The 21,582-nt window shown below is 41.1% G+C and overlaps 1 protein-coding gene and 1 long non-coding RNA gene across 7 annotated transcripts in view; one reads left to right on the forward strand and one right to left on the reverse strand.

The window, feature by feature from the left end:
- The window catches only part of Tcerg1 (transcription elongation regulator 1), a 56,932-nt gene extending 53,795 nt beyond the window's left edge, over positions 1-3,137 (reverse strand). For all 5 annotated transcript variants that reach the window (XR_012449015.1, XM_020161097.2, XM_020161096.2 and 2 more), the window contains exon 1: positions 3,000-3,137. Coding sequence is in view for 4 of the 5 variants with exons in the window: in XM_020161097.2 (XP_020016686.2) it covers positions 3,000-3,058 (59 nt within the window). In the remaining variant the exon portion in view is untranslated. The remainder of the gene's footprint in view (positions 1-2,999) is intronic.
- The window catches only part of LOC141424130 (uncharacterized), a 38,616-nt gene continuing 20,032 nt past the window's right edge, over positions 2,999-21,582 (forward strand). Inside the window, exon 1 of one of the 2 annotated variants that reach the window (XR_012449016.1) lies at positions 2,999-3,646. This is a non-coding gene — a long non-coding RNA (uncharacterized lncRNA). The remainder of the gene's footprint in view (positions 3,647-21,582) is intronic. The other variant, XR_012449017.1, reaches the window with a different exon arrangement.

The following is a 21,582-nucleotide window of genomic DNA, read 5'->3' on the forward strand; positions in this document are numbered from 1 at the left end:
TCTCACAGTTCCTTCTCAATTATGACAAATGCTATGAAGAAATCTCTCCCTTGTTTACTTTTGTATTCCCGTAACCCACTAGTATATAGTTCCTTTTAGTATACTGCTATACCATTTTCTTTTCTTTTTTTTTTTTTTTTGGTGATACTGAGTTTTGAACCCAGAACTTGTGCTTATGAGGCAGACACCTTACCACTTGAGCCATGCCCCTAGCTCTTTTTGCTTTAGGTATTTTTCAGATCCAGTCTTACATTTTTTTGCCCAGGGCTCCCCTCAAACCTCTGCCTCTCAGGCAGCTAAGATGACAGGCATGGTCCATGACACTCAGCTTATTCACTGAAATGGGATCTAACTTTTTGCTCATGCTGGTCTCCAACTCTGATCCTCCTGATCCCCACTTCCTGAGTAGCTGGAATTACAGGCACCAGCCACCTGGAACAGCCAACATTGCTTAAGAATGATACTAAGAAGGGTACTCCCTATTTACAAGGCAGTTATATGACATTATTTGTTCTAACTCTCTTAAGCCTCACAACACCCAATGAGGTAAGTTTGGCACCATTTTTACAGAGGAAAAATAACCTGTTAAGGCAGGTAGGCAGCAGGAACACAGGAGTATTCTTATTTGGATCTATGCACAATTGACTACAAATTATTTAGTGCCTCTCAACCATAATGGGATAAAGGGTACTGGATCTTTGAATTTTCCATCTATTGTAGGTGATTTGCATTTTCACCACCAACACTTTGGGACAACAAAAGTCTACTTGCATAAAGAGATACACAGGAAAAAAATTCATAAGAACATCACGGAAATACAAATCTATTTTTCTACAAGTATTCTACCCAGATACACAATCTCCCCAATGGTGAAGACAAGACTATAAATATTTTAATTGGAAGAGCAAGAATATAAAGATGTTACTTACACGTAGAAGGCAAATCATGGAAACTGAGTCTGAGCAGACTTAGGTTTCAGTCCAAACCCTGCCAACTACTCAGTGCCCTTGTATAAGCCACTTCACACTGCAGACTGATTTCCTCATTTCATGGGGTTATTTAGTTTCAAATTCAGATCAACCTTAATTAAATCAAAGCTCCAGGAGGACAAAGGCCTTTTTTCAGGACTTCACTGGAAGCACCTGAGCCAGTAACAGTCACATATCAATCACATGATAAACATAGCTCAGTAAGAAAACCATCTCTCAATCTCCTATCTTCATTTATTTATCATTATCTACTGACATGGTAGTTACCAGACACTGTGATGGACATACCATGAAATACATTCAGGATACAAATACAAAACTAAGCCCTAATTTCTGCGCACCAAAGAAACGACATAAATAGCTAATTTATCCTAAGTCATGAGAAATGCTAAGATGAAGATCTCTACAAAGTGCTCTGCAGGCAACTTCTAACCCAAGACACTAAGATAATAAAATGTATTGCAACAGGCCATCTAAGTAAAGTCCTGTTTAAATCAGTTTTGAAACAATATCCAGACTATTAAGTCTGTAAGGCTAAACAAAGAATTTAAAATACAAAATGTTCCCTAATAAATCCATTTGAAACTAGCTACGCAACCTTTTGAGATCAGAATCAGGAATAAACTTTCCATCACTGACACTGAAAGAACTTGACAAGGGCTAGGGGTGTGGCCCAAGTGGCAGGCCTGAGATCTGGGTTCAATTCCCCATCACCACAAAAATCAAACAAACAAAACAACCCATGAAAGGAACCTGACAATGCACTTAGACCACTCATTACTTCAGTGTACAAATGTTGTTTAAAGAATGTGATTCATCACTGAAGACAAAAAATTTTCTTCCTGCCAAATCTGCGTGTGACAATTCCAGAATCCAAAAAAAATAGCATTTTCTCCTATTCCATCACAATACGCTACTTCTTAATACAACTTCTAGAAACTATGACAAGAGTCCTCATAAGCCACACTACTCTTTTTCATTTTCCAAGGCTGCCAAGGGCACAATTCACAATAGGAATTGAATATCCGAAATGACATTTTCCCATACAGGAATTAAAAAAAAAAAAAACAAACCCGTACCACACACACATAAAACATAGCCACCTCTCCCTTTCTCTCAACATTTTTTTTAGGGCACTTTCACTCTGTCAATTTTAATTGCAAATTCCACAGGCAATTGAGGTTGCACAGATAGAGCTGCGTGCACTCCGGGGGGACGAGGGACTGGCCTGGGTCCCCGCCACTTCCGGACACTAAGCGGCCGCCGCCTCTTTGGACTCAACCTTTCCCTACCTGCAGGATGGGACAGCAGCTCAGGTCATGCCCCTGGTCCGCGGCCTGCAGCGCGAGGCCGGCAGCCTCGGCACGGGGTGCACGGGAAGGGGAGGCTCCACGAGCGCGCCGAGCACAGCGCTCCCAGGTCGGGTCTGCGCCCAGCCAACGGCTGCCGCTGCCATGACCCGCGGCTACCGAGTCACCCGGAAAGGGGACAGGGAGCGAGACACGCAGACGCGGTGTGTAGCGGGGCGAGCGTGTGGGCCCCGAGGGCCAGCGGCGCGCGTGGAAAAGGCCGAGCCCCGTGAGCCAGGGGTCCCGGGGACCCCGCGGCGGATGCACGGGCGTCAAGCCGGAGGCCGGGGCCCAGCGCAGCGCGGCCCGGGAAAGCCTGCCGCGGGCTAAGGGCGGTAGCCCGTGGCGCGCGGCTCAGGAGGGCCCCCAAGGCGGGAGCGCCGGATCCCGCCCGCCCGCCCGCCGGCCGCGAGAGGCCGGGGGGTCCCCGCGGAAGCCGCAGGAAGCGCCCGAGAGCACGCAGGAGGCCGCAGCCCTGCCCCGGCCCGCTGCGCTCATTCAAGCCACCTTCCCCTTCCCCCTTCGCCAACCCCATGCGGTCCCAGTCCCGACCCGCCGCGACTCCTCCCCGCCGTCCGCCTACCCCCGGATCCCCCCACTAGCAGACCTGACCTCAGGGACTCCAGCGCACCAAGATGGAAGGAAAGGCAGTGCCTCTTACCTGAGCTCCCCCGGGTTGAACCGCTCGCCGTCTCCCCCGTCCCCGCCACGCTCCGCCATTACAGAGGGCCGCGTTCGTCCACCCGCCGACCCGGCGTTCCCTATTGGTCAGAAGGATCGTCAATCGGACGCGAGAGAGGCGGAGATAGCAGAGATCTATAAGATGATTGGTGAAGGTTTTCATCAATCCTGGCGTTACGGGCGGTATCTGCTTCACTATTGGGCAAAGGGCCCGCCGACTTTGAAAGCGGTATTGAGACAGCCAGCTGATTGGTCGCTCGGAGGCTTTATGGGACATGAGACTTTGATAACGAGTAACAGCGGGCTCCCTCTTGCGGTGAGAAAAACTAGGTCCTCCCGCGTTCAGCTGGGCCTGCGGTAGCCACGTGGCCGCCGGCTTCCTGGAGCCATATTGGCCACCATGATTGGATGAGCCAATCATAATCAACCTGGGTGGCGCCTAAACCAGTGTTGTGGAAAGAGTTAATTCCCAGCTTTGCAGTTAACCGGTGTCTTAAGTCCCGCTTGGCTGTATGTACGTGTTTATTAAATAGTATAAGTTACAGGCATACCTCCCAATTATACCAAATGATCAGTTGCAAGCTGATGGATGTTATACAAGTTGCTGCATTAAGAAAAGTAGAGAAGGTAAGCCTCTTTGCAATTTGCCCCTTTAGAATTTATTTCTCCGTCAGTCCCAAAATACACGTGTCTAAAATTAGCACAACCTGACACCAGAAAGAATTCGGAATAGTCCTGCTTTTTGTTTGTTTGTTTGTTTGTTGGGGTACTAAGCTTTGAAATCAGGGTCATCATGTGCTTGCTAGGCAGGCATCAATTGAGCTGTGTCCCCTCCTTCCACCCTCGGTTTAAATTTTTTTTTCTATCTTATCGCTTTTACATTTACTCACATGTGTATACATTGTTTGGACCACCTTTCCATCCCTCGGGCCCCCCAACCCCCGTTTTTTTAATTAAAAATTAGGCCTGGGGGCGTGGCATAAGTGGTAGAGTACCTGTATAGCAAGTGCCAGGCCCTGAGTTCAAACCCCAGTACTGCAACAACCACCACAAAAATTAGCCCCTGGGGTGTCAGTGGCACAGTGAAGACCGCTATCATTAAAGAGCTCCAAATATTTTTTTTTTCATTTTTCTTTTATTATTCATATGTGCATACAAGGCTTGGTTCATTTCTCCCCCCTGCCCCCACCCCCTCCCTTACCACCCACTCCACCCCCTCCTGCTCCCCCCCTCAATACCCAGCAGAAACTATTTTGCCCTTATCTCTAATTTTGTTGTAGAGAGAGTATAAGCAATAATAGGAAGGAACAAGGGGTTTTGCTGGTTGTCAAAATATTAAATAACATAAATTTCACTCCCTCCTAACCATATATACCAGGCACTGTTCTAAATACTGTCAATGTATTATTTCTTGGAAACCCACTAAAAGTTGGGTAATATAAATAGCCACAGTTTATAGATGACATTGAAGCCCAGTGCAGAAATACCTTGCCCAGGGCCATGGAGCTAGTAAATGGCAGAGACTGGCTTTAAACTCTAGGGCATGGCAGTGAACTCCCATTCTTGATCCAAAATAATTGGACCAATGCAAAAATTTATGCTCAAATGGCCATAACCCATTATTCATAAAACCCCAAAAGTGGAGATAACATTCATCAGCTGATGGTGGTTTTAAAATGTGGTATAGCCATGTGATGGAATATTACTCTCCATAAAATGAATAAACTTTGAAAACAGTTTTATTAAACAGAAAGCAGCCAGAAGCAAAGGCCACAGTTTTGGGCTGGCAGCATAGCTCGAGGGGTAGAATACTTGCCTAGCAAGCTCCTGAGTTCAAATCCTAGTACAAACAATATTCTTTTTATATGAAATGTCCAGACTAGGCAAATAATACAGACAAAAAGTAAAATCGTAGATTCTAGGATTAACCAGTATAGGAATTGGAAATGCCTGCTAATGGATATGGAGTTTCTTTTTGGAGGATGAAAATGTTCTAGAATTAGTGGTTAGGGTTGCACAGCTTTGTAAATATACTAAAACTTATTGAACTGTACACTTGAAACTGAATTTTATTTTATGTGAATTGTATCTCATTTAAAAAAATTAAGCCATTACTGAATCCAAGTTAAATATTCAAAATAAAGTATGATAAAGTCTGACAAGAGCTGAAGAGTTTTGAGCATGATTAATCAGAGAAGGAAAGTATGGTGAAAATTTCATGGCAGATGTGATATTTGACTAAATTGTAGTTTGACTAAAAGTGGGGGGAGATTAGATCCCTTTGTCAACATCAGCATTATCCTCCAGTATTAGCCAACTGTTGTGAAAATAACACTAGTGTAGATGGCTCACTACAAAGTAAATCCCTTCTGCTGAAAACGATAACTGAAAATAGAGACCTTATAGAAAGGGAGTCACTGGCAAGTTTAAAAGATGAAAATAAACAGTGTGAAGACACTCCCTGTGAATGTACTGAAAGTTTTATTATTGATAGTTTTTATTGTTATTTATATGTAGATATATTTTAAGATATAGCTTATGCCATATTAAATGGATTAAGTATATATGTAACATTTATTTCATTGTGTCATTGCTAGAGCCTTTTACTTAAACATGCTCTTGAAATTCAGGCAGTTTTCACTCAATAGTTACATAATAGGTACTACAGAGGGGCCTGGTAGCACACACCTGTAAGCCTATTACTTGAGAGACTGCGACAGGAGGATATTAAATCTGAGGCCAGCCTGGGCTACATAGCAAGACATGGTCTTAAAAAAAAAAAAAGTGTGTGTGTGACAAATATCTAAATTGAGCTATGTCTGCAAAGTTTTTTTATTGTTGTTTTGTTTTTGCCATGTTTGGGATCAGACCTACAGATTTATGCATGCTAGGCAAGCACTCTCCCACTGAGCTGCATCTCTAGCCCTCGACAGCTATTCTTTTTTTTTTTTCTCATGGTACTGGGGATTGAACTGAGAACCTAAAGCTGCTAGGCAAGAGCTCTTCCATTTGAGCCACAGTCCCAGTCCTTACACAGCTGTTCTGAGTATCATTTTATTGAATCAATGTGGAAAAAAAAAAGAATGAAAGAGACTCAGTGCATCTTTGGAGAGAGCTAATGAACTGTGTATAGTTAAAACGTAATAAAGAACTCAGGATTCTAAGAGTTCTGTACAGAACAGAAAAGCAACATCCTGGCCACAATTGGTAATAATTGAATTGCAGGCCTCTAAAATTAACATATGAAAGTGAGATAAAGAGACCGTGTTGTCTTAAAACTAATTAATACATTAGGGTTTAAAGTCCTCTATGAAGACACTTTTTAGAAGTGACTCCAGAAAAAAAAATAATAATAATAGAAGTGACTCCGGAAAAGTGATTCAGAATCAGGCTTTTCGGAGAATATATATCATATTTGAACATGAGTCTTTGCATATACTGTTTCTAATCTCAACTACTCTACAAAACAGATGTATGGTCCTTATTTTACACATGGGGAAACAGAGGCTCAGAGAGATTACATATCTAGTGCATGGTGACATTCACCTTGACAGAGCTGATAAGAGGCAAAGCCAGAATTCAAACCTGGATGTGTTTCTCGCACCAAAGCCTATTGACAGCCACCAAATCCCATCTAAGACAGCATGGCTAATGTGTCATTTCTTCGTTTTTCCTCTGGACTATAAAGACTTAAAAGGACCCTCTGTTTTCCCTGCTGAATCCCCAGCTGCTAATAAACTATTTGTTCATCCATAAGGCCAGCACTGTCTTCTGGGCAGTACAGCTGACTGGAAAGATTAGTGTTTGAAACATTGAAAGGCATCTCAGAAATGGCTAATGCCAGACTGGATACACCTAATAGCCACTTGGCAGGCATTGTGGATAACAGGTGCTAGCAGGCTTTGCATAAATGAGATCAGGATTCTAGTTTGGCTCTACCAAAACTACTGGCTGTATCATCTTGGACAAATTATTTGGTTCCTCATCCCTTCAGCTTCTTTATTTGAAAACAAAGAATTGCTGTGAGGTTTCATAAGTAAACTATTTACCATAGACTAGGCAGCACGTAAAAATCATCAAGTAGTATTTGCTTACAGAGTGGTTTTGGGACTGCTATAGTCTTGAGTACTTATGTCCCAAATAAGTACATTTGTTGAAGTGAATTTCAACAAATTCATATGTTGAAATCCTTACCCCTACCTTGAGGAGATAGGGTGTTTGAGGATGATTAGGTCAAAGAGCAGGCTCATTAGTGGGCTTAATTCCCTTATAAAAGTAGCCAGAGAACCATCACTTCCTTCTGGTGTGTGAGGCTACAGTGAGAAGGTTGTGTGAAAGGCCAGCCCTCACTGGTCATTGAATCTTCTGGCACCTTGATCTTGGACTTCCCACCTGTATAACTCTGAAAAATACACTTCTGGAGTCAGACAAGCTACCATTGCGCTACGAGGTCGTCAGAAATACACTTCTGTTCTTTAAAAACACCTGGTCTATTGTGTTATAGCAATCTGAAGGACTAAGACAAGGGTGTTTTGCTAGCTAGTTACTTTACCTAGAAGGTCAAAATCAAGACAGTTTTCAGCTTCTTGCACTCATCTGCGTGAAAGCAATGAGGTATCAGCCATGAAACTAGAACTAGAGAAGCAATATTATTCCATGAGTAAGAACCATATAAGATCAACATGTAGGACTAGAGCAGAAAAATAGTGGCCTACATTTCCTGAGTCCATGGACTACCAAGTATCTCATTTAATGAGTAGCATCTATTGATCATTTTCTATGTGTTATGCACTTTTTAAGCACTTTAAATGTTCTAACACATTTGAGCCCTTATGAAAACCCTATGATACAAACATTATTATCTCACTTTACAGATAACAAAGGCACAGAGAGATTAAGTAATGTACCCCAAGTCACCCAGCTAGTGAGTGGCAAAACTGGAAGTCAAGCCTAGGCTAACAGGAGACAGAATCCATGTTCATACCCAATTCCATTCATTCCAGTCAGCAACTATAGTACCAAGTTCCCATGCTACGCCATTCTGCACAGATGTCTGAGGGTAGCAGGTATTACTTTTCTAGGCAGCATCTCAGTTATATATCCCTTCTGACCGTCATTTCATTGGCCTGTGACCTAATTATGGAACTGAGAACAAGAGGTTCTTACCTCCCATTCCATTATGTTCATTGGATCTAAGAATGTGACAGAACTCAGAAATCATTGTTGTATGTTCAACCATTATGTGGTATCAGCATATGAGCTTCCTGGAAGGAGCTGATAATTTCTGATTATATCGAGTCCAAAGATTTGCTTTAATAGCATGCCAGTGTTAGGAAGAGCATAAAATAGAGCATTTGCATTATCTCCTCCCACTTTTTTTAATCTATAGAGGTGAAATCATCTATTCTATCATAACCCAGTCATTTATTCTAAATAAGACTTTGGGGAGGTGTTTTTTTTCTTTGGTTTTAAAGAGTCCTGCATTAGTACCAGTGAAATAAGTATTGATTGAGGAAACTGGGAATTCATGAAATAGATGGCTAGGAAGACCAGCTGGCCTGACCTTTACAGGGACCAGGAAGCCTCAAGGACTAAAAGAGCTTCCCTTTTCTTCCTTTCCTTCACTGGCTACATGGCTTTTCCTCTCCCACTGTCTTTGCCCACTTGCTAGAGACTCCTCTTTTGCACACTCACTCCCTCCTCAGTCACTCCATTCAGCATGGGTAAAGCAACACTGCCTGGTGTCCACATATCACTGCCCAATCGCCAGTTACCTGTGGGTACAAATTCTTCAGAAGGGAAAATCTGATTAAGGGGCAGCCAGCATATTAGCCAGTGTTGATTCATGTGTCCATCCCATGCCAATTTTGTGTAACCAGAATAAGATTACAGAGCAGGGCCGACCTTCTCAGAGTCTGGGTTGAGGAAGGCAATTGATTGCACATGTTTTCCAGACCTACCCCTGGATGATTCAGCTTCTCCTCAGATTATCTTCCATCCTTGCTCCCTCCATTCCATCCTCTGTGGAGCAGCAACGAAGCTTCTAAAATACCCCTTTCTTAAATATTTTTAATGGCTTCTCATTGGCCCCCCCCCACCATGGTAAAGAAACGACTTTTGGCATGGTCTTTATGTGCCTCAAAATCCACATCATGCCCATCTCCACAGCTTCATCTTTCCTCACTGTGTTCTAATCATACTTGGTTTCTTCCAGTTCCTCAAAGACTTCCATTCCTCTCACCTGGGATGCCTGTCTCATTTGTTTTCCCTTGACCTATGCTGCTTTTCTTGCCCTCTTCACCCAAATAACTCTTTGTAGTCTACATTTGTTAGTTATCAGTTGCTGCATTGCAAGGTACCCTAAAATGTAACAGTATAAATCAACAAAATTTATTATTTTGCAGCTTCTCTAGATCCAGAATCCAGGCATAGCTTAAATGTCTCTGGCTCAGGGTACCCCATGAGGTTCACTCAGGCTGTTGTCTGTGGTTGAAGATACATCTGACGCCGAAGGACCTTCTTCCAAGTTCACTCACCTGACTGTTGACATATGTCAGTTGCTTACAGGTTATTGTTAGGCTGAGGATACACCACATTGAAGCTCTTCATAGGGCTGATCACAACATGGCAGCATCTCCTCAGCACAGGCAATTAACAAAGAGGAAGACAATGCCTCAGATGGAACCCATAGGCTTTTGTAAGTTAATAGTGGAAGTGAAATTTCATCAATTCTTCCCATCCGTTAGAAGCAAGTTTGTTAAGTGTAGACTTAATAACTCGAGGGCTGAATGTCAGGAGGCAGGAATAATGGAGGGCCATCTTACCACACGGCCTTTCACGTCTCAACTGACACATTAGTTTCTCCAGGAAGCATTCCTTAGAGAGAAAATATAATCTGATGCCCATGTATAGGTCATTTCTTCTAGTGTGCTCTTCTCCTGTATCATCCAGATGTCTTTGTATCATTCCAACCACTTGTTGCTACGTATTACAATACCGAACATTATGTGTGTAATGTTTTACATATTTTACCTTTTTCCTGCCAACTTATTCCATTGTTTGTAGTGCTGAAGTATTTTGAAGCAAATTATAAACACAATATTCCACCCCTAAATATTTCAGTATGTATCTCTCCAAGAACTCCCACAGCAAAAAATATTTTCATACCTAACAAAATCAACAGTAATAACTAAAACCATACTCAGATTTCCCCAGCTCTCTTCAAGATGTCTTTTCTAGATGGTTTGGCTAAATCAGGGTTCAATTCAGAACCAAGCAATAGATTTGGTTGCTATGTCTCTTAAGAAAACTTTTAACCTAGAATAGTCCCTTTTATTATGATACTGATTTGATGAAAACCAGGCCAGTTTTACCTGGGCTCTGTCTGATTGCTTGCTCTAACCTTTGTGTTTCCCATAAGCAAGTCAGAGCTGAAGATTTGATCAGATTTAGGTTGAACCTTTTTATCAATAGAACTTCATAGGTTGTATTGTATATACCTATTATATCATATCAGGAGACCATGAATATCTGGTTGTCCTACCCTAAGATTGATACTGTGTGAAAAGTGATTACAGCTGAATTCTTCCACTGTAATCAAAATATTTTCAGCATAATATTACTTTGGCTTCATTCACATGCCCAATTACCTGTCAATAGGGTGACTATAATTTATCATCCAAACTATCACATCGAGACTAAAAGGAATACTGTTAATAATCCCACTTGAACAACAGTCATAAACTAGGACCATCTCAGTCAAAATGGGATGAAAATTCAACCTACCTGTCAGCCATTAACCTAATAATTTAATCATTTTGTCCTTTCCTAAATCAATACTTTCCTTAGGGTAGCAAACTCATGATTTTCTAATTTTATGTTACCTTCTATGTTTACAAGCTGACCGTGTTCTGTAAATCAGATACTTCTTTTTTTTTTCAACAATAGAAGCTATTTAGTAGCCCTAAAATAATAGTTTCTTTTCAAAAATAAATGTTTAATTCTTTTCCTTTATCAATTTTCAAAATAAAAATGATTTGTAACCATTTCAACTGGAAACATAAGCTTTTCTATTTCTTCTTTATTATTGCATGGATTCATGGATTTTCAATAGAGTAAGTGATTTTAGTCAACTACAGTCAATCAGTTTTATGCTCAAATCTCCATCATCCATTTGCTGTTTACAACAATCATCTAAGTAAAGTATCACTACCGTCCCTTTTTACATCTGAACACACAGAGATTAGGAAAAATGAAGCAACTAAGAAGTTAAGTAACTAAGGTAACTCAGATAGTAACTTCAGTTTCCAGTTGAATATAGATTTTAAGAGAGGAAGGGATTCATGCTTTTAAATTACTGTTTCCCCTCTGTGTAGCTCGGTACCAGTCAACAATAAGCCAATGAACAAATTAATTATCATTTTTGGTTGACACCAAAAACGTTCTAATAACTACTGAAGATTTTCAGATGAAATAACATATTATGTGGATTAGCGTCAAAATAAACAAGGGTTCGAGCAGGAAGGGTACGGAGAAAGTGGGAGATGAGACGAGGGCAAGATAGATGAAGAAAGCTGCAGTTGACTGTACCTGATGATTCTCAAAGCTGGGCAATGGGTAGATAAGAATTTAAGGTACTATCCTGTCTTATATTTGGTATTGGAGAAAATATTCTAGCCCTTGAAACATTAAAATGCAAAGAACTACATTACAGTATTCAAACTGATACACAACAAAATGATCTGCCTACATTATTAGTGTGATGGAAGATAAGAAAACAAAGATGAATCATGACACCAGCTATCCTGACACAAGCTAAATTCCATGCATGAAGAATAAGAGCATCCTCACAAACACAGACCTCATGTTTATTTTAACTTTTTGTTGGAAAAAGGACAACGAATGGTAGATGTGCCAAAACTTAGGAAATCTGATCACCAAAAAACAGAAGAAGGGGAAAAACTTGAACATTTGTCTTCTAGAAAAAAGGATATCTGCAAAAGGGGAATTAACAAGTTAACCAAGGTGAAGCATCAGATGAAAAGATGCCTTTTCTCAAAACATGCTGGGGTGCAAGTAGGTATCCATTTAGAATACCGCTTCTGGACTGGAGGAGTGGCTGAAGTGGTAAAACATCTACCTAATAAGTGTGAAGCCCTGAGTTCAGACCCCAGTACCATGAAAAAACAAATGTTTCTAATGTGGAAGAAATGAGGAAAATAGAAAATCACCATTAAAAAAAGCACAGTAAAAATTACTGCCAAAATTCATTAACAAAACTTTCAGGAGAAATAAGATGTTTCATAACCACAAAACATCTCCACCTGCTGAACACCAGTGGCTCACACCTGTAATCCTATGTACTCAGGAGCAGAGATCAGGGGGATTGCGGTTTGAAGCCAGCTTGAGCAAATAGTTTGAGAGACCCTATCTTGAAAAACCCTTCACAAAAAAGGGCTGGTGGAGTGGCTCAAAGTGTAGGCCCTGAGTTCAAACCCTAGTACCACAAAATAATAAATAATCACCAAAATTTATTAAGATCCTTGTGGTTTTAAATGAAGTCCACAAATTCTTTGATATTCCTTCCTTTGGAAGATGCTTCATCTCCTCTCCTTGAGTGTGTGTTGAACTTTATGACTGGCTTCTAACTAACAGAGTTTGCACTTCCAGTGGAGAAAGCTGATAGACACCATCTTAACCAAGTGATCAAGGTTAATGCCTGTGATGGCATGTATATCTGAGATGATGTAATCAAAAGGGCACTTCTCCTCTAGACTATTCTTCCCCCATACCCACAAATTCAGTCAAGACTCGAGGAAACATTAAACCAGTCCAGACTGAGTCACTCACCTCATCAATACTTTTCAAAAGTGCAAGGTCATGAAAGACGGTTCAAGATTGAGAAACTGTCGAAAGTTTAAGGCAGCAAAGTAGACATGATGACTAAATGTAATGTGGTGTCCTGGATTCTATACTGAAAGGGAAAAGAGCCACTAGAGGGGAAAACGAGAAATCCAAATAAGGTTTGTTGTTCAGTTAATATCGTACTGTTTCTTTTCGACTGATGTACTGCAGTTATGTAATATGTTGATATCAATGGAAATTGGATGTGGAGTATCTCTGTACTAACCTTTGCAACTGTTTTGTAAATCCAAAATTACTTCAAAATAAGAATGTTTTAAAGTTTTTTTTAAGTGTTCAGACAGCTGGCTGAAGGTAAAAACCACAATCATACTATGATGTGTGTCTCAGCTTGTCCATGTACAAAATGAGAGGCTTGGTTAAGATGCTTGTGCAGTAGTAAGGGAAAGCAGTGCACGATGATGCACAGAAGTCCCCAGAAAAGTTTCATTTACATGAGTGACAAGAGCACTCCCAAGGTACCCTTGACCTTGAGACATACATGTAGTTAAAGATTGCACTCCTAGCAAATAGATTCTGTTGCCAAAATGAAACTAGAACCTAAGTCAAGAACATCATATTAAAATTAAAGCCATAAAGACCTTTCTTCATAAGCCATGATACAATTTATTAATTTACAAAGAGAATTACAACTGTCAGGTGGACCAGATGTTTCTGCCCTCCCTGTAGGCAAACTTACATAGCAGCTCAATGAGATTGCAAGCAGAACAAGGACAGTAAGTTATTTGATTTGAATTTTTAATGGCTTTGGGCCAGGATACCCTGATAAATCACTATTCCAAACAGAGATAATACCTTTCACTTGGACCAAACAGAGATGTCCCTGTCCTTGCAATGGGGAACTCTCTGCCCTATTAAAGAACCTCTTCTCTGCAAGGTTCTTCTGGTTAAACCTACTTCTCCATCCAGAAGGGATAAAAAGAAACTTTCTTTTCTGTTGTGCTCTACGTAAAACAAAGAGATGGGAGTAATTTTTATCATTAACAACATTGGCTGGTTCCGTCAAGAGTAGTGATTGGCAAACTCTTGAATGTGCAGACCCTTAAGATAATTTCATGGACCACCTGTGATCTCTGCGCCACAGATTAGAGTATATTGCTGGAGGATGGCCATATAAGTTTGTTTCCAAAATTTTTGCTCATGTGATTATTTCGTTTTCCACGTATTAAGTGATCACATTCTCTCTTTTTCTTAATTTTTATTTTATTCATATGTGCATACAATGTTTGGTCATTTCTCCCCCTTTCCCCCACCCCCTCCCTTACCCACTGCCCCCCACCCCTCCCACCCAGCAGAAACTATTTTGCCCTTATCTCTGATTTTATTGAAGAGAGAGTATAAGCAATAATAGGAAGGAACAAGGGTTTTTGCTGGTTGAGATAAGGGTAGCTATACAGGGAGTTGACTCACATTAATTTCCTGTACATGTGTGTTACCTTCTAAATTAATTCTTCTTGAACTAACCTTTTCTCTAGTTCCTGGTCCCCTTCTCCTATTGGTCTCAGTTGCTTTAAAGTATCTGCTTTAGTTTCTCTGAGTTGAGGGCACAAATGCTATCTAGTTTTTTAGGTGTCTTGCCTATCCTCACCCCTCCCTTGTGTGCTCTCGCTTTATCATGTGCTCAAAGTCCAATCCCATTGTTGTGTTTGCCCTTGATCTAATGTCCACATATGAGGGAGAACATAGGATTTTTGGTCTTTTTGGGCCAGGCTAACCTCACTCAGAATGATGTTCTCCAATTCCATCCATTTACCAGCGAATGATAACATTTCGTTCTTCTTCATGGCTGCATAGAATTCCATTGTGTATAGATACCACATTTTCTTAATCCATTCGTCAGTGGTGGGGCATCTGGGCTGTTTCCATAACTTGGCTATTGTGAATAATGCCGCAATAAACATGGGTGTGCAGGTGCCTCTGGAGTAACCTGTGTCACAGTCTTTTGGGTATATCCCCAAGAGTGGTATTGCTGGATCAAATGGTAGATCCATGTCTAGCTTTTTAAGTAGCCTCCAAATTTTTTTCCAGAGTGTTTGTACTAGTCTACACTCCCACCAACAGTGTAAGAGGGTTCCTTTTTCCCCGCATCCTTACCAACACCTGTTGTTAGTGGTGTTTCTAATGATGGCTATTCTAACGGGGGTGAGGTGGAATCTTAGCGTGGTTTTAATTTGCATTTCCTTTATTGCTAGAGATGGTGAGCACTTTTTCATGTGTTTTTTGGCCATTTGAATTTCTTCTTCTGAGAAAGTTCTGTTTAGTTCACTTGCCCATTTCTTTATTGGTTCATTAGTTTTGGGAGAATTTAGTTTTTTAAGTTCCCTATATATTCTGGTTGTCAGTCCTTTGTCTGATGTGTAGCTGGCAAATATTTTCTCCCACTCTGTGGGTGTTCTCTTCAGTTTAGAGACCATTTCTTTTGATGAACAGAAGCTTTTTAGTTTTATGAAGTCCCATTTATCTATGCTATCTCTTAGTTGCTGTGCTGCTGGGTTCCATTAAGAAAGTTCTTACCTATACCTACTAACTCCGGAGTAGTAACTACTCTTTCCTGTATCAACTTTAGAGTTTGTGGTCTGATATTAAGATCCTTGATCCATTTTGAGTTAATATTGGTATAAGGTGATATACATGGATCTAGTTTCAGTTTTTTGCAGACTGGTAACCAGTTTTCCCAGCAGTTTTTGTTGAAGAGGCTGTCTTTTCTCCATCATATATTTTTAGCTCCTTTGTCAAAGACAAGTTGGTTATAGTTGTGTGGCTTCATATCTGGGTCCTCTATTCTGTTCCACTGGTCTTCATGTCTGTTTTTGTGCCAGTACCATGCTGTTTTTATTGTTATTGCTTTGTAATATAGTTTGAAGTCAGCTAGCGTGATACCTCCAGCATTGTTCTTTTGACTGAGTATTGCCTTGGCTATTCGTGGCCTCTTGTGTTTCCGTATAAATTTAATAGTAGATTTTTCAATCTCTTTAATGAATGTCATTGGGATCTTGATGGGAATTGCATTGAACATGTAGATTACTTTTGGGAGTATCGACATTTTTACTGTGTTGATGCTACCAATCCATGAGCATGGGACATGGTGATCACATTCTCAGAGATTACCCTAATTTGTGTGTTTCCTAGAATAATAACCACTCATTGTCCGTCTCTTTGTTTATTAACATAGATGACTCTACCTAAGTCCATTGTGTATGGATTTTACTGGTTTAACTCTCAGAAACTTTGAATTCATCCCAGGATAATTAACCAAATATTTGGAGTCTCTTGGTTTATTAACATAAACAGTTAATCAAGTTCATTGTGTAAAGTCAGTGCTATTTCTTTCACTGAACTTGGTAGGGATCCTTTTGAGGATGCTCTTATTCTTTACATATCTAATTTAATTAATGTTAGGATAGCAGGTGCCATGATTCATCTTTACTTACTCTCTTTTATCAGCAACAATGAGTTCTTTTATGGTTCATTCCAGTTCTAAAATCCTAGTAAAAATTTCCGACCTCTCAAAAACAACAGCAATAACAAAATCTTGGGAAGCTTGTTATACAAAACTTGAAGACTATTATGAAACAATTATTTCATACACTATGTATCATATACAATTTCCTCAAATTGCCACCTTGAGAAGTTACAAAACCTCCTAAGATCATCTTGTCCAACACTTGTTTGTCTTCTGGTGAGGAAACAGACTGTGAGAATTTAATATCTGGCTTGTGGCAGAGACGGGACCAGAACCCAGGTCTTCACAATTTTGTGTCTCCTCCATTAAATTTGACCAAAAAACTCTATGACAATTATCTCTTAAAATTTACAAAATTCAATACCTGTAGTGTGTCATACTGACACCAGTCTCAGGATATGGAGTGAGATAACAGTTCTTTTGTTGTTATAGCAAAAATTCACCATTTTAGAAGTTATTTGAACTCTATAAGTCAAACATGTCAGATCAAGTTCAAATTTGGGTTCAGAAGATAATTCTCCATCCACTCATTTGTCCAGTTGACAGGCATTTAATGAACACTTAGTTATGTGCAAGTATCTTTAGCATAGTTGCTGAAGACACAAGAGTCCATGGAGAGCACAAACTGGCAGAAGTAGACAAACCAAGGGCAAGACAAAGGGCGAGCACTTACTAAGAGATTAGCATATGCAAGCACTTTACATAGAATTTCTCATTTAATTCCTCAGGACAATCATATCATAGTTAACTTATCCCCATTTCACAGAGGAGGTAACTGAGGCTTAGAAAGGTTAAGCAAGTTTTCTAAACCCCCACCACTTAGATAATGTAGTCAGGCAACTTGACACCACCATATTTAGTATGAATCATTACATCATACTGCTTAAAATTCAGGTAGAATTCAGGCAGACACAGGGTCTATTATTGGAGGGAGATTCTGTTACATAGGTGGAAACTGAGGAGGCAGACAAGGGTGGGGAAAGGATGCGCTGAGGACAGTGTTTTGGAAGTGGTTTTAGGGATGATAAGAGTAAAGCACTGGTGTACAGGACTGTGGCTAAAGATAGGCCAGAAAAAGGTGGGTAGGGGTTTTACTTTATTCTGTAAATGATAAAACATTAGAATTTAAGAGTTTCAACACTGAGTGACAGGATTCTGTTTGCTTCTTTGAAAGGTCATTAGGACTATGGTGAGAATGACAACTTAGAGCAGGACAAGTTTGCAGTTAGGAAGATAGTAAAAAGCTGTTCAGATTGACTTTTATGAGACCTTGAACTAAGGCAAAGACAGCAGCAATAGAGAAGCCAGGGACAAATTTAGGAGCTATTTAAAGTTTAGAATCAATAAAACTAGGTGATTGATTAGATTTGAATGTGAGGCAGGTATTGGGAGCTTTGAGCAGCAACACTAGGACTTCTCACTTGGGTAGCCTGGGCCAATACATAGAGATAGCTTATCCACTGTATAGATCAAGTACAGACGTATGTTCTATATAGACTTGTTCCGGTTTTAGACTTTGGTTTATGCTGAATGATAGCCAAGTCCCCTTGCTAGTGAATTCTCTTAACACCAGAACTTTTAGAACAAAACAAAAGGTGAAAGAATGTGGAAATTAATTGATTTACCCAAAGCCCAATCACTTACATCAGCACATCAAAACTTCATGAGCTTTGAATGAGAAGTTTCCAGAACTGCCATGAAAGATCTTAAGTTTCTTTATGCAAAAGAACTTGGTATACAAAAATCATTGTACTAAAATATAAGTAATGCAAATCACTAGTGGTGGGATTCACTGTTAGTGAAATTTATTCATGTATTCAACAGTTTTCATTGCCTTTCTAACTTGTACCAGTCCTATAGCAAGAAATGGGAACAGTGGTAACAAGAGCCAAGTTCTTAATGAGCCTTTGACCTAATGAGGAGAACTAAGATGCAAAAGAAATTGTGGCACAGGTGATAAGAACTCCAGCAGGGATTAGCACAGGTGCTGGGGACCCAGCAGAGGGGCAGGACCCAGCCCATGGGCAGTGCGGCCTCTTCCTCAAGGTCTCAGAGGACGCATATGCCATGTCAGGCACGGTCATTGTGCGAGCACTGCAGGTGGCAGAGAGTCATGGAATGGGAGCAGCACATTTTGATTCACCCTACCATTTTGTTTCCGGAGACATTTGGATGCTGAAGTATCAAGAAGTAAGCAGTCAACATCCCAGGAGCATCACAGCTTCGCAGTCACCCTCTGCCGAGGTCTGAATGCTAGATCTGCTTCTTACCAGCTATGAAATCACTGTGAAATTTGGGGTAATTTATTTTCAATGTTTGTGGATAGTTTCCCCCAACTTGAAATGAAAATAAGCCTGGTGCCAGTGGCTAAAGCCTATAATTCTAGCCACTCAGAAGGCAGAGATCAGAAGGATCTCAGTTCGAAGCCAACCTGGGTTTGTGAGACCCTGTCTCAAAAAAAAAAAAAATCATAAAAAAGGACTGAAGTGGCTCAAAAAAGAAAAATAATTGTATCTTACAAAGAGTTTCTATTCTATGAAGGTTAAATGAGATGTTGAGGTGTTTGGAACAGGGCTCATACTAAGTGCTCAGTAAACAAACATTACCTATTGGCATTACTATAAATATAATTTTTATTCTTCTTTCATTTTTTCTTGTCTTTTTGGGGGTAAGGAGGTGACAGGTTGAGACAGGCTTTGCTCCATAGCCCTTGAACTCGAGATCCTCTTGCCTCACCTCCTGACTACTGGTAGTACAGGTATGCACCACCGCAGCTGGCCTCCTCTAGCTGTCTTTATCTCTTCATGTCTCAGTCTTTATCTGCATTTTACCCAACTCTGTTGCATAAAATGCTCTCAGTTTTCTCATTTGCTAGCTAAGAAATAAATACGAACTATTAGTCTGCTGTCCGATTCATAATGGATATTTCTGGCAAAAATAGCCAACACAAATTAAAACTGAAAACGGCTGTGATTGCATGTGGTAAAATGTGGTATTGACTAAAAAAAAATAGACTTAAGATCAAATCTTAAGTGCACATTTGCAAAGTTTGACCCAGGAAAGTTGGAGCGGGTGGTAATAATAGTCATTGAAGGAACTCATGCCAACAATAACTAAAATTAGTAAACAAAGCTGCTAGATGGTTAAAATTTCACACTAGGGCTGGCAGAGTGGCTCAAGTGGTAGAGCACCTGCCTAGTAAGTGTGAGGCCCTAAGTTCAAACCCCAGTACTGGCCTAAATAAATAAATAAATAAAATGTAATTTCACTTTAAAATTTAAATGAAGAATTGCTTCTGTCAGAAACAACTTTGAAAAACCGTGATTTAAAATTGACCCAGAAATTTATTAGTATGTATTATGAACTAGGAGTTATTATTTAGTGGGCTTTATTATTTATTGAGCCTTTGGCATTTGTTGGGGGTTTAGTGGTGTTTGCTCCCTAAATAATCTCTATGAGCCTACAGCAATGTTGGTGTTATTTTGGTTAAATCTCGAAATGTCATTAGGGTCCAGAAGATCAGGTCAGGATGGGGATATGGATCCAGACGTGTGTGTGTGTGTGTGTTTGTGTGTGGTAGGAGAAGTTAGGGAGAAACAGAGGCATGGTGCCCTCATAACTGGGGCATGGGCAGAACATCCCACACTCAGGAATCCCATGTTATCCTGATTGAGGCACCAGTCCAGAGCAGTGTACAGGCTTCAGGACCAGGCCAATTCACATAGAAATAGGATCCCACTGCTCATTAGGAGTGTCCCCCTGCAAAAGTCACCACCTCCCCAACGCTTGCCTTCCTCATCTGAAAGTGGAAATCGCAGGTACGTGGCATGTGGTCATCCCTCACTATAGATGTTGGTCGTGATCACTTGTCAGTGTACTACATTTCGAGGGGGATGGAGGTGCTGGGGTTTGAACTTTGGACTTCGCACTTGCTAGGCAAGTGCTCTACCACTGAGCCACACGTTTTTGCTTTAGTTATTTTTTTTTTAACAGTGTCTCATGTTTTGTCCCAGGCCTGCCAGGACCGAGATCCTGCTTTTATGCCTCCCACACAGCTGGGATAACAGCTACACTCCATCATGCCCAGCTTGTTTGTTGAGATGGTGTCTGGCTAACTTATTGCCCTGGCTGGCCTTGAACTGTGATCCTCCTGATATCCACCTCCCTGCGTGTTCTGTGCATGTGCTTCCAGAAGATGTGACTCATCTTGCTGACTGCTAGCCAGATGAATAATTGCTTTCGAGTAGGATCTTCATAGCATATTCCTTTCCCCGGGCCCCAATTCCAGAACCCCACAACAATGCCCAGCTCAACATTGAGTCCCAGGGATTTTTAGCTGTATGTTGAGTGTCTGTTAAAGAGACAGAGAAATAAAAGGAGAGAAATAAAGAGGCTGGGGTCAAGGCTGTTAGACATATGGGATGCATCAAAGGGATTGCCAGACAGATGGTGAGCAGGGGAGCTGCTCAAGGCAGGGAGAGCACCTGGGCTTCCTACTAATTAGCTGACACATGGGTCAAGCACTGGAAAAGGTGGGAAAGGTATGTTGTTTATTCCCCTGAATCAGAGTCTGCCTGAGGCCGGGTTTGCTACTGCCTCTTCTCCTGCCGGCTGAGTTAGTACAGTTCAGAATATGCTGCACTTCACCTTGAAGCAGCCGTGAGTCAGGAGAGGGGAAGTGTGGCTGACAGGTTTGATAACTAACTGGGCCTTTACAAAAGGCCCGGAGCCACTTTGGCCTCAGCTAGCACTTTATTTCCTCCGGTCATCTCTTCCCCGACACTAAAATACAGCTGGGGAAGACAGCTCGGTGCCCTCAGAGTCTCTGTGGCTTCCTTAGGCTACAAGACGCTCTGTCTTTATGAGCCTGCGGGGCTGTAATTCTCATCACTTGACATTTATGGGCAGCTTCGTGTTAGTGAGAGACTTCACAGCCGTTTTTATGAGGGCTGCCTCTCTAGGCTCTGTCAGGTACAATCACCTGGACTGAGCTGGAGGAAGAGAACATGGTGGCAAAGGCTCTCACCCTCTGGCCCCAGGAGCCAGAAAGGCGTCTGCAAATCAAACACATGTCAAAGCTGATTTTCTTACCCTCATATCTGTGGCAGCTTGCTCTCTCTCTATCACTGTCTTCCATAGCCAGCCCACCAGCTGGTCCTGAAGCTGAGACCCCTCAGGC

The sequence above is a fragment of the Castor canadensis genome, chromosome 6 (genome assembly GCF_047511655.1).
Source record: "Castor canadensis chromosome 6, mCasCan1.hap1v2, whole genome shotgun sequence".
In the NCBI taxonomy this organism is placed as follows: domain Eukaryota; kingdom Metazoa; phylum Chordata; class Mammalia; order Rodentia; family Castoridae; genus Castor; species Castor canadensis.